The sequence below is a fragment of the Culex quinquefasciatus genome, chromosome 2 (genome assembly GCF_015732765.1).
Source record: "Culex quinquefasciatus strain JHB chromosome 2, VPISU_Cqui_1.0_pri_paternal, whole genome shotgun sequence".
Taxonomy (NCBI): Eukaryota; Metazoa; Arthropoda; class Insecta; order Diptera; family Culicidae; genus Culex; species Culex quinquefasciatus.
In genome coordinates this window covers 86,459,064-86,475,049 of record NC_051862.1, presented here as the reverse complement: position 1 = coordinate 86,475,049, position 15,986 = coordinate 86,459,064, and the positions used below count along the sequence as shown (strand labels likewise).

The 15,986-nt window shown below is 33.6% G+C and overlaps 1 protein-coding gene across 3 annotated transcripts in view; it reads right to left on the bottom strand.

The window, feature by feature from the left end:
- The window catches only part of LOC6037700 (pantothenate kinase 3), a 52,313-nt gene that overhangs the window by 14,032 nt on the left and 22,295 nt on the right, over window positions 1-15,986 (bottom strand). Inside the window, exons 2-3 of one of the 3 annotated variants that reach the window (XM_038258526.1) lie at window positions 14,847-14,961; window positions 3,665-4,316 (exon numbers count right to left, since the gene is read on the bottom strand). The exons of 1 other annotated variant lie outside the window; for it this stretch is intronic. In XM_038258526.1, the coding sequence (XP_038114454.1) occupies window positions 3,665-4,088 (424 nt within the window). In that variant the 5' untranslated portion in view covers window positions 4,089-4,316; window positions 14,847-14,961. The remainder of the gene's footprint in view (window positions 1-3,664; window positions 4,317-14,846; window positions 14,962-15,986) is intronic. One more of the 3 variants, XM_038258525.1, reaches the window with a different exon arrangement.

Below are 15,986 nucleotides of genomic sequence, written 5' to 3'. Positions count from 1 at the left end.
AAGTTTAATTTTTTTCAGAAATTCCCGACTTTTTCTCGACTTTCCCGATTTCCCTGTACTGTTAAGGCTGGTACAAATATTTTAAAAGTTTTTGTCACCCCCTTCAAAATTGGCCCGAAAAATCAGGGGGCAAAAAAAATATTTTTACAATAAACTTCACAATTTCACACACACAATTTGCAAAACAACTGAACTAGTGTAAAATGCATTTTAAAACACTTTTTTAATTTCAATGTGAAGACTATGGCTTGTTATTTAAATTTTTATATTTTTTTATTTTTTTGCCCCCCAGGGCCGAGGGACAAAATTTTTTTTTAAATATTTGCATCGGCCTAATAAAGTAATATTTTATAACGAATTGCAAAATTCGATATTATAAGACCTCTTCTTCTCTCCTGGTAACTCACTTCCAATGGAACAAATTTGCTGGTTATACAAAATAGGCATGTGATTATTCAAAGAGATTTTTTTAACAACGAAAAAATCCCAATTTTTATATTTTATTTTTAGCACTAAAAGTAGATTGCCCAAAGTAGGTAGTTTTAAATATTAAATGTGAGCAGTTCTCTAGGATTTCGGTCATTCGATTTTTTTTGTATTTTTTAATCCGACTGAAACTTTTTTGGTGCCTTCGGTATGCCCAAAGAAGCCATTTTGCATCATTAGTTTGTCCATATAATTTTCCATACAAATTCGGCAGCTGTCCATACAAAAATGATGAAAATTCAAAAATCTGTATCTTTTGAAGGAATTTTTGATCGATTTGGTGTCTTCGGCAAAGTTGTAGGTATGGATACGGACTACACTGGAAAAAATAATACACGGTAAAAAAATTTGGTGATTTTTTATTTAACTTTTATCACTAAAACTTGATTTACAAAAAACACTATTTTTAATTTTTTTATTTTTGATATGTTTTAGAAGGCATAAAATGCCAACTTTTCAGAAATTTCAGGTTGTGCAAAAATCACTGACCGAGTTATGAATTTTTAATCAATACTGATTTTTCAAAAATCGAAATTTTGGTCGTAAAATTTTCAACTTCATTTTTCGATGTAAATCAAATTTGCAATCAAAAAGAACTTTACTGAAATTTTGATAAAGTGCACCGTTTTCAAGTTATAGCCATATTTAAGTGACTTTTTTGAAAATAGTCGCAGTTTTTCATTTTTTTAAATTAGTGCACATGTTTGCCCAGTTTTGAAAAGATATTTTTGAAAAGCTGAGAAAATTCTCTATATTTTGCTTATTCGGACTATGTTGATACGACCTTTAGTTGCTGAGATATTGCAATGCAAAGGTTTAAAAACAGGAAAATTGATGTTTTCTAAGTTTCACCCAAACAACCCACCATTTTCTATCGTCAATATCTCAGCAACTAATGGTCCGATTTTCAATGTTAATATATGAAACATTTGTGAAATTTTCCGATCTCTTCGAAAAAATATTTTGGAATTTTCAAATCAAGACTAACATTTCACAAAGGCCAAACATTCAATATTACGCCCTTTTAAAATGTTTGTCTTGATTTGAAAATTCCAAAAATATTTTTCGAAAAGATCGGAAAATTTCACAATTGTTTCATATATTAACATTGAAAATCGGACCATTAGTTGCTGAGATATTGACGATAGAAAATGGTGGGTTGTTTGGGTGAAACTTAGAAAACATCAATTTTCCTGTTTTTAAACCTTTGCATTGCAATATCTCAGCAACTAAAGGTCGTATCAACATAGTCCGAATAAGCAAAATATAGAGAATTTTCTCAGCTTTTCAAAATATTTTTTCAAAACTGGGCAAACATGTGCACTAATTTTAAAAAAAAAACTGCGACTATTTTCAAAAAGTCACTTAAATATGGCTATAACTTGAAAACGGTGCACTTTATCAAAATTTTAGTAAAGTACTTTTTGATTGCAAATTTGATTTTACATCGAAAAATGAAGTTGAAAAATTTTAACGACCAAAATTTCGATTTTTGAAAAATCAGTATTGATTAAAAATTCATAACTCGGTCAGTGATTTTTGCACAACCTGAAATTTCTGATTGGCTTTTAAAAACATATCAAAAATAAAAAAATAAAAATAGTGTTTTTTGTAAATCAAGTTTTAGTGATAAAAGTTAAATAAAAAATCACCAAATTTTTTTACCGTGTATTATTTTTTCCAGTGTAGTCCGTATCCATACCTACAACTTTGCCGAAGACACCAAATCGATCAAAAATTCCTTCAAAAGATACAGATTTTTGAATTTTCATACATCATTTTTGTATGGACAGCTGCCGAATTTGTATGGAAAATTATATGGACAAACTAATGATGCAAAATGGCTTCTTTGGGCATACCGAAGGCACCAAAAAAGTTTCAGCCGGATTAAAAAATACAAAAATTAAAATTGAAGAAAAAAGACCGATTTCGTAGAGAATTGCTCATGTTTTATAATTTATAGGGGGAATGAATAAAGGCAACTTTTGAGCCAAAGATTAGGATGGTGCAAGTTTTATGATATTTTTAAAGAAAATCAAAAATGTTGATAAAGTGCATCGTTTTCCAGGTAACGGTAATATTTTTTTTTAAATTTACATTTTTGAAGTTAAAAAATATTTCATGAAGAAAAAACACTTGTAAAATGACACAAAATGAAACTTTTGTGAAATTTTATGCTCCTTAAAAAAACAAAACGTAAGCATCTGTATCAATTCAGAATTAAATCGGTTGATATTAAGAACGAGTAAAACTTTGTGTCCCGATTAGCCCCACTTCCCGTTGACCTAGAGTGTTCATATTTCGCCTAGATGCTAGTTATATATGTCCAAACAACCCCTAAAAAATCAGGCCGATTGGTGAGGTCGATGCAAGACAAGTATGCTCTGTTCGTGAACTCGCTCTTAATTCGTCGTATTCGAAGTTGATATTTGTGAAAAAAAGAGTCATGCGTTTTCGGCTTTTAGACAAAAAACAGTACTTGTTCGGTAACTGGGCGGAACGAAAAATGCCGAGAAGACCACCAAAGCATTATGTTATCTTTAAAAAATAAATAAAAGCTAATTAAATTTGTGTCCAGAGCTTATTTTTCTTGAAATTTCACAAACACTTTAAAACATTTTTTTATTACAGCTTAGTTACCGAACAGGTACTGTTGTAGATCATTAAATTTTTCGTAATAATAAATGCTCACGTTTATATCAAAATTGTATACCAGTTGTAAAATATTAAAAAATAATTTTTTTGAGACAGAGAGTAAGAAAGTGACTCTCGTTTCTATTTTTTCTCTCGGTTTCTCTCGCTCTTGAGCTTAACCAAAAAAAAAAGAAAAATGAGAGCTACTTTCTTGTCACTGTCTTGTCCCGAGAGTAAAACTGTAATTTAAGTTGAATGTTTGCTTAACATGTGTCGTTCAATCAAGTGTGTGAACTAATTTGTGAGGTATCTAACTCAGCAGATGATATGAAACAGTGAGCTAGTTTTAAAATACTTTCAACTACACGAGTAAAGTTCTAAACGGTGCGTTTAATAGCATTACATAAAGCATCAAGGGGCAAGCAATATCACTAAAAGAAGGGGAGCGGGGCACATCGGTCACATCGACAAAGCTGTTAGTTTGGTACAAATAGATACAGAAAAAGGGATAATTGATTTAACAAGTATCGCAAGTATATCTTACATATCGGTTCCTCCGCTCCATTCCCGTTGCTGGCGGCCGCCAACCGGCGACACTGGTCAGTCTCGTCAAACTCGAAGTCCTCGTCCTCATCGTCGGAACCGTCCTCATCGTTCGTTGTATCCCGCTCGTCCTCCTCCTCCTCCTCCTCTTCCCGTGCTACATTCCTCGTGACCTTCTTGGACCCCCGGGAGCTTCCCCCGGCCACTTCCGGCTCGACCTTGGCCGCCGGTTGCAGCACGCGCTTCTTCTTCCGGCGTCGACGCTGAAGCCGAACCGAGGTCAACGCCGCTCCGCCGGGGACCACGCTCGACGAGATGGACGAGGTCGAGGAAGACGCCGACGGCGAGCTGGACGCCATGATCCGGAACTCCCGGTACGGTTTCGTTCCTGTCCCTGTTCCTGTTTTCGGACTGGACGAGGACATGCGGTGACGCTTCTGATGCTTCTGGTCGGCGGCGGTTCGCCGGTAGTACCGGTACGTGGCGTACGTGCACCGCGAGTTGTTGGTGCCGTTCGAGCTGTTGGAGCTGACGTCACTACAGAGGGCGCCACCAGTGTCCGACGAGGGTGGTGTGGCCGGCGGCGTCGGAAGGCATACCGGTGGTGGAGGGCGCGCACGGAAGCGCTTCTCGATCACGGCGAATAGCGCCACCTACACGGAAAGGGGAAGAAAAAGAGAAAACAGGGGAAGAAAAGGGGAACGAGCAGGGAAGAGAGAAAGAGAGAGAGAGAGACGGGGAGGTTTGTTTTGGTTATTTGGTTGTGCGTAACTACTGATTTCTATAGAACAACATGGATATGGATAGTATGATGAAGGAATCGCTAGAGTCAACAAACAATAAAGCAAACGTCACAAGAGCAACAAGAAAGCAATGGCAATTAGTTTTGGGACACAGGACTGTGTGATTTTTACAATTAGACACTCTCTGTTAGCATTTCTAAGGAATTTTACTAGTAATGTCTCTTTTCTGTCAGAGATTTGTTCAGCAACGAATTAAATACATGATTTCATGGAATTCTACGAGCGTGATTCTATTGCTCTGCACGTCATCAAAGTGCATAGTGTGTGTGTTCCTGTTAAATAAGTTTGTTTTCCATCAAGTTATCAAAAGACAGCCGTGCTCGGGCAAATATTGTTCGGAAAACGTCCACACAAGATGATCAGGGCTAAATATTGTTGTTTGCCGGAAAGATTCACAAATGCAGCGAAGTTTACGTATCGTGCTATGTATAGCCCAGCAAAACACTCTTTTAGAAATTTTATGGCTGAAAATAATATTCGAGCGATTCTCTACGTTTTCGGAAATCGATTTTTCTTTTGATTTTTTTTTATATGATTGAAAATTCATAAAGTCTCATAGTGTATTTTTGATTCAATTAATTGAATTAAACAATCCTTTGTCTCGTCAAAATTGTCAATAAAAAACAAGATTCTAGATACTTTCACTAAAAAAAAACATTTTAAAAATTTGGGTACTAAATTAGTATTCAGTATCAAATTTCAAACTATTTTATTTTTGCAAATGTATGACAGTACCTGTTCGGTTACTGAGGTGAGAACGTAGCCCACTTACATAATGCTGCCCGCTAACTGGGCTGACGAAGGAATGACGAGGGAAACATCGATGCTTTACATTTACTTAACAAAAAAAAATAAGCAGCTCAAAAATATCTCCAGAGCGCGCCTTTTAAATATCCTTTAAATATCACATTATTTTAAATGAAAACTTAAAAAAAAAAATTTGTTTTTTTTTTTATTTTTGCATTCACTGACCCCTCGATCATTTTGCTTTGTTATTGTTTTTTCACGTTTGTCATAAACTTATATTTGCAACGGCCTTAGTTTCTTTTCATACAAAAAAAATGTCAAAATTTTCATTATTTTTGAATCTATTTAGAAAATTATGTTCCATGGCGGATATAGATTTGACTATAAATAAATTTAAGAAAAAAGATGATCAAAATTTCCTTTTAAAAAGCTTTATTTTGCAAACAGCGCACTATATAAAAATTTCACACGAAAAGATTCTTTGAGATTGTAGAAAACCACTTTTTAAAAAAGTCATAGCTTTACCAAAACAACATGTGTATCTATAGTTCAAAAGACGGCACTTTTTGTAGATCTTTTGTATGGAAAGCTCTTTAAATTGTATCCCAGTCAACCAGCGATGGGATAATCATCAAAAAAAAGAAAATCTTTGGACGTTCATCAAGAGAAAAAAATCCTAAGGAAGCATGGCTCTCCTCTCTCGCGCACGAAAGATCGGTAAAAGGAATCTAAAAAAATCATCATCTTGATTATTCGGCGGAACATCTTTTTCACTACTACTCTTGCAAGTGTAACGTCATAAGTCTTAAAATGACCTGTCACTTTTTGTAGATGGGGAATGTGTGTAAACAAAGCGAAATAATTAGTTTTAAGTGGTGCTAACAAGGAAAGTCACAATAAATCATCAATAGATTGATTTTTTCGGAGAAGTTCGGGAGCGATTTTCTTTTGCGTGATTTGCCTCCTCTCTCTTTCGCGGATGAAGAAAGTTCGCAAGCGAAAATGGGTTTTTTTTGTGATTATTCCATCCCTGCAGTCAACTCATTCGAATGGAACAGAATTCGGTTCGAATCGTTTATGAATTCCGTTTCAAACGCAACAACCGATATGAACACGGAACCTGTACATAAAAAGTGGTGAATTGTTACTATTTTTACAGTATGTAAAAAAAGTATTTACACCCCTTGGGCATTATGCACATTTTGTGATGAAACATGTAAAAAATTTAAAGTTTGACAGGAACCTAGTACTACGTTTTGTTCAGAAACTCATGCCAAACATTTTGCTACAAAAAGCTCACGAAAAGATGATTTCTATAAAAAGTTATATAACAAATACTATTACGAAAATAAAAAAAGGTGCAAAAAAGTTTGTACACCTTTCGAAAAATTAACATAAATAATGTTATTTGTTGACAAATCGCCATAAATCCAGTCTCCCAACTCCAAATAGGCATCCTTGACTGATTAAAAAAATAATTTGGATTGAATCTAAAGTTTACTAACTACTTAGTATAAAAGTTTATATAACTCTGGAAATTCTATATAAAACTTATCTTAACTTATTTTGCAAACATTTAATTCATCTAAATGTCAATATATTACCATAGAATTGCTAAATAAACATTTTGGAGTGGGTATAACACCGTTTTGGGGGTACTTGTATCGATAGAATAGATTTTTCGTTGGAATTTCGTACCAACCCGGAATTACGTCGTAGGAAAATCCGCCGGCATCGAACCGGTCCACGATTCACAAGTCAACCTATGTGGAATCGGAAAGGGCATAAAATTTCCGATCTTTTGATACCCATACATCTAGGTTTTCTTTAAAACCTACGTTTTTAAATACCTGGGCAAAAAGTAAGTTTGATCCACGAGAATAAAAATTACGAAATTCCATACATTTTTGGCAGGTTGCTCAAACGAAGCCATAACAACGTTTTTGCTTAGGTATTTAAAAACGTGGGTTTTATAGAAAACCTGGATGTATGGGTATCAAAAGATCGGAAATTTTATTGACTTTCTGAAATGCCGGTTGACGACGTAATTGGGTGGACCGGTTATTCTAGATACCGGTTATGGATGTTTCCGACGATGTAATATATGGACATTTAGATACGAAATGTTTAACGAAATAATTTTATTCTATCGATACAAATAACCAATCAAAACGGTGATTTTGTCTCTAGACAGTATATGTGTTCCTAGTAGAATTTTGCCTAATTAGAATTGCTAAATGGTCCCAATTTTGAGATATTTGAAATGTTAGTTTTGAAATTAGACTGACTATTTTACAAAGAACTATTGCATAAACATAAATGTATCTTAAAGTTCACGTTTAAACTGTTTTAGATTGTTTCTACACATATTTATAGCCATTTTAAAATTATATTTTCAGTTGGTTCTCATTCAAGTTTTCCAACTTGCATGCAAGTCAAATTCTAATTTTAAATGGCTATAAATATGCGTAAACAATTTGGAGTTGGGAGATCATGGATTTGTTTATTCAATAGTTCTTTGTAACGACTATTTAGCAAACTAACATTTCAAATTATAAATTTTTATAGTTACATATTCTTCTACACATTTGATTTTTGTTGAACTGTTTTATTTTTAATCAGTCAAATATTTGTTATGATGGCGACCAAATAACATGTTGAGGTTCCTGTTATATAACTTTCATCTTTTGACAAATGTTTGCATGAACAACAAGTAAGGTTCCTGTCAATACATGTTTCATCACAAAATGTGCATAATGCCCAAGGGGTGTAAATACTTTTTTTACATACTGTATGTAAAATTACACATTTTTTTTACATAGAATCTATCTATTTTTGATGTACCTAATATTATCATGACTAGTTAACGCGTAGTGCTATTATCTAAAAATTCTGTTTCCTCTCTTTGTCAATGCAAAATTTCAGTTTGAGAAGCATTTATATTCATATTCATTTTTCCTTTTAAAATATATTTTCAAAAGAAGTTTCTCATCAAAATCCAAGTGCGATGACCTCAAATGTTAGAAAACTATCCAAACAGATGCACGAAAATTCTACCAAAACAAGCTCAAACCAGTTTCTAATCACACAGAAACCTAATGAATGGATATCGAATGCTAATTATCATTTTATCATATCGTGCGAAAAAAAATCCAGCTGCAGACATCGCTGCGCTGTTGCCAACCGAAGCCACAAAAAAGCTAGCTTTAACCTGTGGAGACAGGTCGAAACCAAATTTGCGTGTACCTTTATTTAGCTTACAAATAAACCGTGTAAATGCCAATCGTGCGATTATGGCACACGAATAAAAAAACAGCTAAATCACTGTGTGCGCTGCACTTGCTGCTCAAACTCTCACACTCACAGACCACGGCCAGACGCCGTGTCGATAAGCAATCTTCTCTTGGTGCTTGGTGATAACGCTTTAATCAAACATGATTGTGGAAACACATTTACAAGCTCACGCGCGAAGACGATTACTATCGTAAAATTTTAATGATTAGAAATTGATATAATAAGCCATTTTTGTGTTTGAAGTTTCTTGTATGAATATTGAGTTAATTGTTTGAAATGAAGTATTTTGCAAAAATGATAAAAAGAAACTCCGCCATAAACAGGAAAGCGAAGTTGATAGTTCATTATTTTGCATTGTTAACCAAATTAAACTAATTACGTTCGTACGGGGCCGGGATCGTACGAGCAACGACTTTGACGTCAAAGTTGCAATGCAAACAAATGGAAAGTGGCTTGGTGGGGTGATCTTTTGAACCTTTAGTCTTGAATATCACCAACACCAAATCCACTATACGCGGTGGAATGACGTGATGATACTTGAATGGATAGGTCGTGTTAGTATCTTGGTATAAAAAAGAACCGAAGATCTTCTAAGCAGCTTTAGATTTTCAAATTATGAAAAAAATAATCTTTCCTTCATATCAACTAAGTCAAATTAGAGTGATTGATAGTCTGTTGTTTGCTAAAACATCATATTCTGCAGAATATCCAAGTCCACCTGCGTCAGCCAATACACAAATATATTATTGACCTGCACGTGAGCCAACATTCCATCTCTCTATATCCGGGATGGGCTACGGCTGCCCGTCCAAGGTCCATTGCCATGCGTGGATTAAGCACACGACCACAGACCAGACCAGCGCCCAAACTGGGAAACCGGTTCGGACCTCGGACCGCTTGACGAGCAGCAGGTTTTTGTGGCGACGCAAAAATTATGCCACTCGATGACGTCACACGACTTGTACCCACCATCAGGCTCTGGTTTTTTCGAGAATAATCTGAAAAATGGGGCAAATATTTGTTGATATCTACTTTTTTCCCTAAAATAATCTATTTTCAAACATTTTGTCGAAAAAAACAAAACATTAAAATATAAATTTGTACTATTTTACCCCGATTAGCCCAAATTGGGCCCACAAAAAAGCACCCAGCAGCTGTGTTGGGGCTCAATTTAGTATAGGTTTAGTGGGACCACTAGTAGACCCACTAGACAGCCAGGTGCCGCCTGTGGCGTGATTTCTGGAAATGTGTTCAACAGACAGCATGGCGTGATCTTACTGCCGCCGCCGCCAAAAATGGAGTCACGCGAGTTTTGCGACACGGAAAGGAGCGCTCGATTAGGAGGGAGTTTTGCTTGACTGGTCTAATTTTAGAAGACACGTAAAGTAAATCAATCAGTTCTCAATTCAATTCGGTTTTATTGGTGAATAATCAAGATACAATGAGTTGTTTTGAAGTGCATAACAGAGTTTTGGAGTTCCTTACAGCTGTGTGTTGCATCATAATCCATTTAGGAACAATTATTTCTTTAACTAAGGCACTAGCAAGAGTAAGAAAAAATTATAAAAAAAAAACAAAAAAAAAACAAAAAAAAAAACGTAAATCAATCAGAAGTGAAACAAAAATCAATTTAGTCATTTTTATTGATATAAAAGTCTCTTAACTAAAATTGTAATGTGGTTTCAGTCAAAAAATTGTCTTATGAAGCCGCCATTACACTATCCAAAACAAACAATCAAACTAGACAAAACACAAACAAAAAAAGCTTCGCAAACAAACAAAAAAACCGTTTGTTTGCCCATTACACTACAGCAAACATGTTTGGCAAACTTTTTGGGGAAATAAGGTATTTAAAAACGTAGGTTTTAAAAAAACCAAGATGTTTTGGTATCAAAAGATCGGAAATTTTATGCCCTTTCCGATGCCACATAGGTTGACTTGTAAATCGTGGTTCGGATGCCGGCGGATTTTCCTACGACGTAATTCCGGGTTGGTACGAAATTTCAAAGCAAAATCTACTCTATCGATACTAATACCCCCAAAACGGTGTTATACCCACTCCAAAATGTTTATTTAGCAATTCTAAGGTAATATATTGACATTTAGTTGAATTAAAAGTTTGCAAAATTAAGTTTAGATAAGTTTTATATAGAATTTCCAGAGTTATATAAACTTTTATACTAAGTTGTTAGTAAACTTTATATTCAATCCAAATTATTTTATAAATCAGTCAAGGATGCCTATTTGAAGTTGGGAGACTGGATTTATGGTGATTTGTCAACAAATAACATTATTTATGTTAATTTTTCGAAAGGTGTACAAACTTTTTTTGCACCTTTTTTAGTTTCGTAATAGTATTTGTTATATAACAACGTAATAGTATTTGTTTCTGAACCAAACGTAGTACTAGGTTCCTGTCAAACTTTAAATGTTTTACATGTTTCATCACAAAATGTGCATAGTGCCCAAGGGGTGTAAATACTTTTTTTTACATACTGTACATGCTTATGGACTTTTGGAAATGTTTGATAATCATGTTCTATTATTTTATTTAAAAAATTATTTATTTTAGCATATTAAGGTATTTCTGCGTGTTTTCTGTTGCTGAACCGTATAACCTCAATTTTTTAATTATGAGTTCTTTACACTTAAGTATTTTTAAAGTACAAATTAAAGAAAAGTGTTCGAAATATTATACAAAAAATAACATAATATTTGTGAAGTAGTGTTTAATCCTTTACTATATTCATCAAGGAAGATTAAACATACTGTTACTGTTTAAAAGTTATGAGCCAACACATTTGCTTAAGTCCATCACAATATCATTTATAAATGTAGTCAAATAATTCACTTTCCTACACCTACACATACACATTCATTTGTAATTATAATAGTTACTTCTACCAGTTCGATTAATATTCTCGCCAAAAACACGGCTCTAAAATATTTAATTAAAAAATATATATTTTAGTGAATAGCAACCAAAAATTTACAGTGTAAAAGTTTGAACAGACAGTTTGTTTGCCTGCAAACTTGCTTGCCAAATGCCAAAAAGGTTTCTCCGAGTACATCGGCAGGTTCAAGACCTGCAAGACCCGCTTGGACCAAGTAACCCTCGTCAGTTACATGATCTCCAAGTATGGAATTTAAGGAGTTTTTTGTATTATATATTGTTTTACTGATCCTCGGTCCCAACCTGGTCACAGCACCTAAAAGAACCTAATAAAAATATGTTAAGAAAAAAAAAACGCCAAAAAGGTGCGTGTCTTGTCTAATTTGTTTGTGATAGTGTAATGGCGGCTTGAGTGGTTTTCATGAAAGATCCTAAAACTAGTATTCGATGAAAAGATAGAGCTTTGGTGTATACGACCACCAAAGAAGCCAAAAACGCATGAGCTCTACCCACTATCTGAGAAATTCGCAACGTTTTCGCAAAACGACTGTTGATCGTATTTTTTTATTAGCATGAATCTTTGTCAATCAATTCCTTAGGTCCAAATAAGCCATATTGCATTATTGCTCTCTCCGTACAAATTTGGGGACTGTCCATTAAAAGTGCTATGCAAATATTGGAAAAATTATATTTTGAGGACGGATTTTCTGATCGTTTAGGTTAGATAAGATTAGTGTCTTAGGTAAAGTTGTAAATTATGATTAGGACAATTAGGAAAACATGAGTACGCGGAAAAATTGCCATTTTTAATTAACCTTTATTAAAATTAATTATTTTGATTGGGGGGTACCCCTTTGTTATATTCTATAAATAGTTTGATAAGACACAATAAAAAATAGAACGCTTTTCACACTTTTCTGAAAATTTTAACATTCAAACGTCATTTACTCAAACACGGCGCATTTCATCACAAATTTATATATTTTTTTAAATTTAAATTAAATTAAAAATCCAAAAATGTTTTTTTTGTTTCTTTTTCGAGTAAATTAAATAATTTACTCGAAAACACATTTAAACTTCATTACTTGGCTAAAAACCATCCGATTTCGTCATACTATAGCTAAAAAATGGGCATTTTTTGTCCACTAAAACGAATAAAAATATGCAAAAAAAAACATCGAAGGCGGTGAAATTGGTCAAAATCGGGTTTTTTGTAACAAAAAGTTAGTCAAGTAAATGGGTAATCAAAGCATATCCTATAAATTTGTGAAAACAACAAATCGATAAGAAAGTTTCTTTTCAAAGTAAAGATTTTCGAATATTTGCATAGCACTTTTCCATAAACAGCCCACAAATTTGAATGGAGACTTGCTTGGAGAAAACAATGATGCAACATAACTTATTTGGATTATGGTATCAATGGACAAAGTTTAATCAAAATAAAAACAAAATAAAAAGATTTTTTCATCTTTGGTTAGATATTCCCAGATGTATTTTATGCTCATATCTAAACTAGAATTTTCCGTCCCGGGAATTCCCGGGATTTTCCGAAAAAATATAATTCCGAGAAATCCCGAAATTCAAGCGGAAGTATTTTTTTTACTTTTTGGCCTACTTGTTTTTAAAAATTCTTTAAAAAAAATAATTATAGAACTAAATTTTATTTTATTCAATTAACAGTTCTTATTAAACTAATCAGTTCGTCTAAATATTTCATGTCAAGGTTTATTTCATGATGCAAAGGTGTCCAAAAGATAAAACATATTTCAAAAACTCTGGAGATTTTTTGAAAAGATCCAATGACCCAAATTTCCATTTTTTCCTTTTTGGGTGTTTTTGAAACCGCCTTTAGTGAGGAGTATTAAAAAACACCCAAAAAGCAAAAACTGAAAATTTGGTTTATTGGACCTTTTCAAAAAAAAAAAAACTCCAGAACTCGTTTCAAATATTTAAAAAATTTGAGTTGTGATTGCATAAAAATTGTATTTCAAGTAAAAAGCTGATTTTTAAGGTAAATGCGATGCTTATCTATTTATTTATACGCTCAAACCAGTAAGATTTGTTCCAGAAAAATATTTGTCATGAAAAACAGATTTTCTGCATATTTTTTAATTTCAACTTAGTTATCATCAATATTATTTCCTATCATATTCTCTCAAACATTGACAATCAAGACAAACATTGTCAGATGAATGTAAATAAACAATTAATCAATTAAGCTGGTCACAGAGACAAATTTATAAGCAATTTTATGGTTTTGGAGCATGGATTCATTTTACTCACTGTCCAAACACTGTGATTAAAAAAATAATACCTACTTTTTAACAAAACATATTCATCATTATTTTTGGATTTTCTGTACGAATTCAAAGACAGCATATACATTTAGAAAATTCATATATTTTCTTAACGTTGTACGTTTTTTTACAAGGTCAATTTCCAGTTTTTGCTTTTTGGGTGTTTTTGAAACCGCCTTGAGTCAGGGGTATTTAAAAACACCCAAAAAGCAAAAAAACTGAAAATTTGGTTTATTGGACCTTTAAAAAAACAGAATTGATCCTCACACTTATTTTGACCATTTAAGTTGCTATTCTATACAATTTTTGCTTTGCCAAATATTGATCAGAAAAAAGAAGAAAAAAATTGAAATTTGTTAAATTTCCCGGGAAATTCGTTGAAAATTTCCCGTTTCCCGGGAATTTTGTAACCCCGGGAAAGTGGACGCACTAATTTAAACTCAATGACCCAACATTAGACAAATTTTCGCGGGGAGTTCGAATAATAGAGACTAGACTGTACAACATCAAATGAAGCATGAATAAACTACGAATCTTGGGCGGTTGGAAAGTGCTGGAACCTTCCTATTCAATCCATGAGGATGGTCAACATCATCATCACGCAGTGACGTAAATCCATCCTGGCGAGAAACATCAAGAATTATTAGTGCTCAATGAATCGCAGCCGATTGGCGTCAGGTGTGCTCAAGGTAGAAAGACCAACCTGTTATTTGAGGATTCACAACATCCTTAGAACTTTTACTACAACTTGTATAGGAACGTTTAATTAAATAAGAATCGTAATAACAAATTCAATGTATGTCAATTAAATGAGTATTTCAAAATTTCAATACAAACATTTAAAAAGAACGTATCCTTGGATATAAACTAACAGTTTGTAACGCTCACTCTAGTGTTTCAAAAATGATATTTATTTTAAGAGAAATAATTTGATTGCTAGTTACAGGAAATTTTAGTAAATTTGGAATTAATCATATTTTATGAACTCATGGGAAGCAACTTTTCTGCAAACAAATGTGTTCGATGATGCATTGTATGGAAACGTAGATTAGTACCAAAATGTTTGTTGACTGTTGAAAGGCGAATGAGTATAACCCACAGAAAAAGATACCGTTTGAACCTTAAAGCATTAGAATTTTTATATTATACCTTGAAGCCGTTTTAAATCTCGTCGTCACAAAAAATAACACACTTTTCTTCCACCAACGCCACTCTTAACGTGTTTTTTTCTTCTTCCTCCTCCAACCAGCCAATTAGTTCGCTTCTGAAAAGTAACATGAAACACGCGTCATATATCGAGTTGGCAGATAAAAACAAAGTTCCTACATCCAAACGGAAGGAATAACAACGGTTTAATCTAATCGATCCCCCTCGCGCGTTGATTGATCGTTTGCTGGAGAACGTTCGCTGGATTGTTTGTTTGTTTGTTTTTGTTGCTTTACCAAACCACGCACGCAATTGTATTTACGTTAGTTCGCGAAAAATCCACACTCACATACACACACTGTTTACGTTCTGTTCTCGATCACTCAACTTGCGGATTTGAATAGTGTTGTTGCCTTTCTTACCACTTTTAAATATTTTGTCTGGTTTGATGTCATGGTTGGTTTTGTCTTGTTTAGGGGAAATATACCCATTTTAATCACTCTAAGCCGTTCGGTCAATTCTCATCACTTTCGCCGTTTTCCGCTATTAAATCAACATTTTTAGATGTATCAACAATGGAGAGTTGCTTGCTCACTTTTTTTTAGCTATTTATTACTTTGGATCAGTCAAAAACACTTTATAAAAGCTTTAATTCTCGATCAAAGTGCTGATAGGCCGATAATAGAAATAGGCTGAAAAAGGGTATAGTTCCCCTATATGAAATTGTAGTATTTTTTTAACGTACGCCTAAGTTTTGTTGTTGTTATATGTCAAAATCATATCTAATCTACAAAACAATTACAGCACGTCAAGCCTCATAAAGTTTGGTTTCATGGTCAAGGTCTGGCTAAGCTGGAGATCTCAACTCAACCATAAGTTGCTTTCATTGTTGGATGAATTTCACTTTCATTTATCAGTTCATACATTGTTGCTTCTTCAAGTTATACGATCCTGAGTTGAAACGTTAAGAAAACTAAAGGTTAGCTTTATTGCGACAAATCATTGAAACTTAAAAAAATGTTTTTGTTTTTAATTTTAGTTGGTCTCAGAGTTACCCAACAAAATATAAAAAAAACCTTTTTCAATGTTTTCCTGATACATAATTTCACAGCCGTATGCCGCATGACACTTCGTCGTTATCGT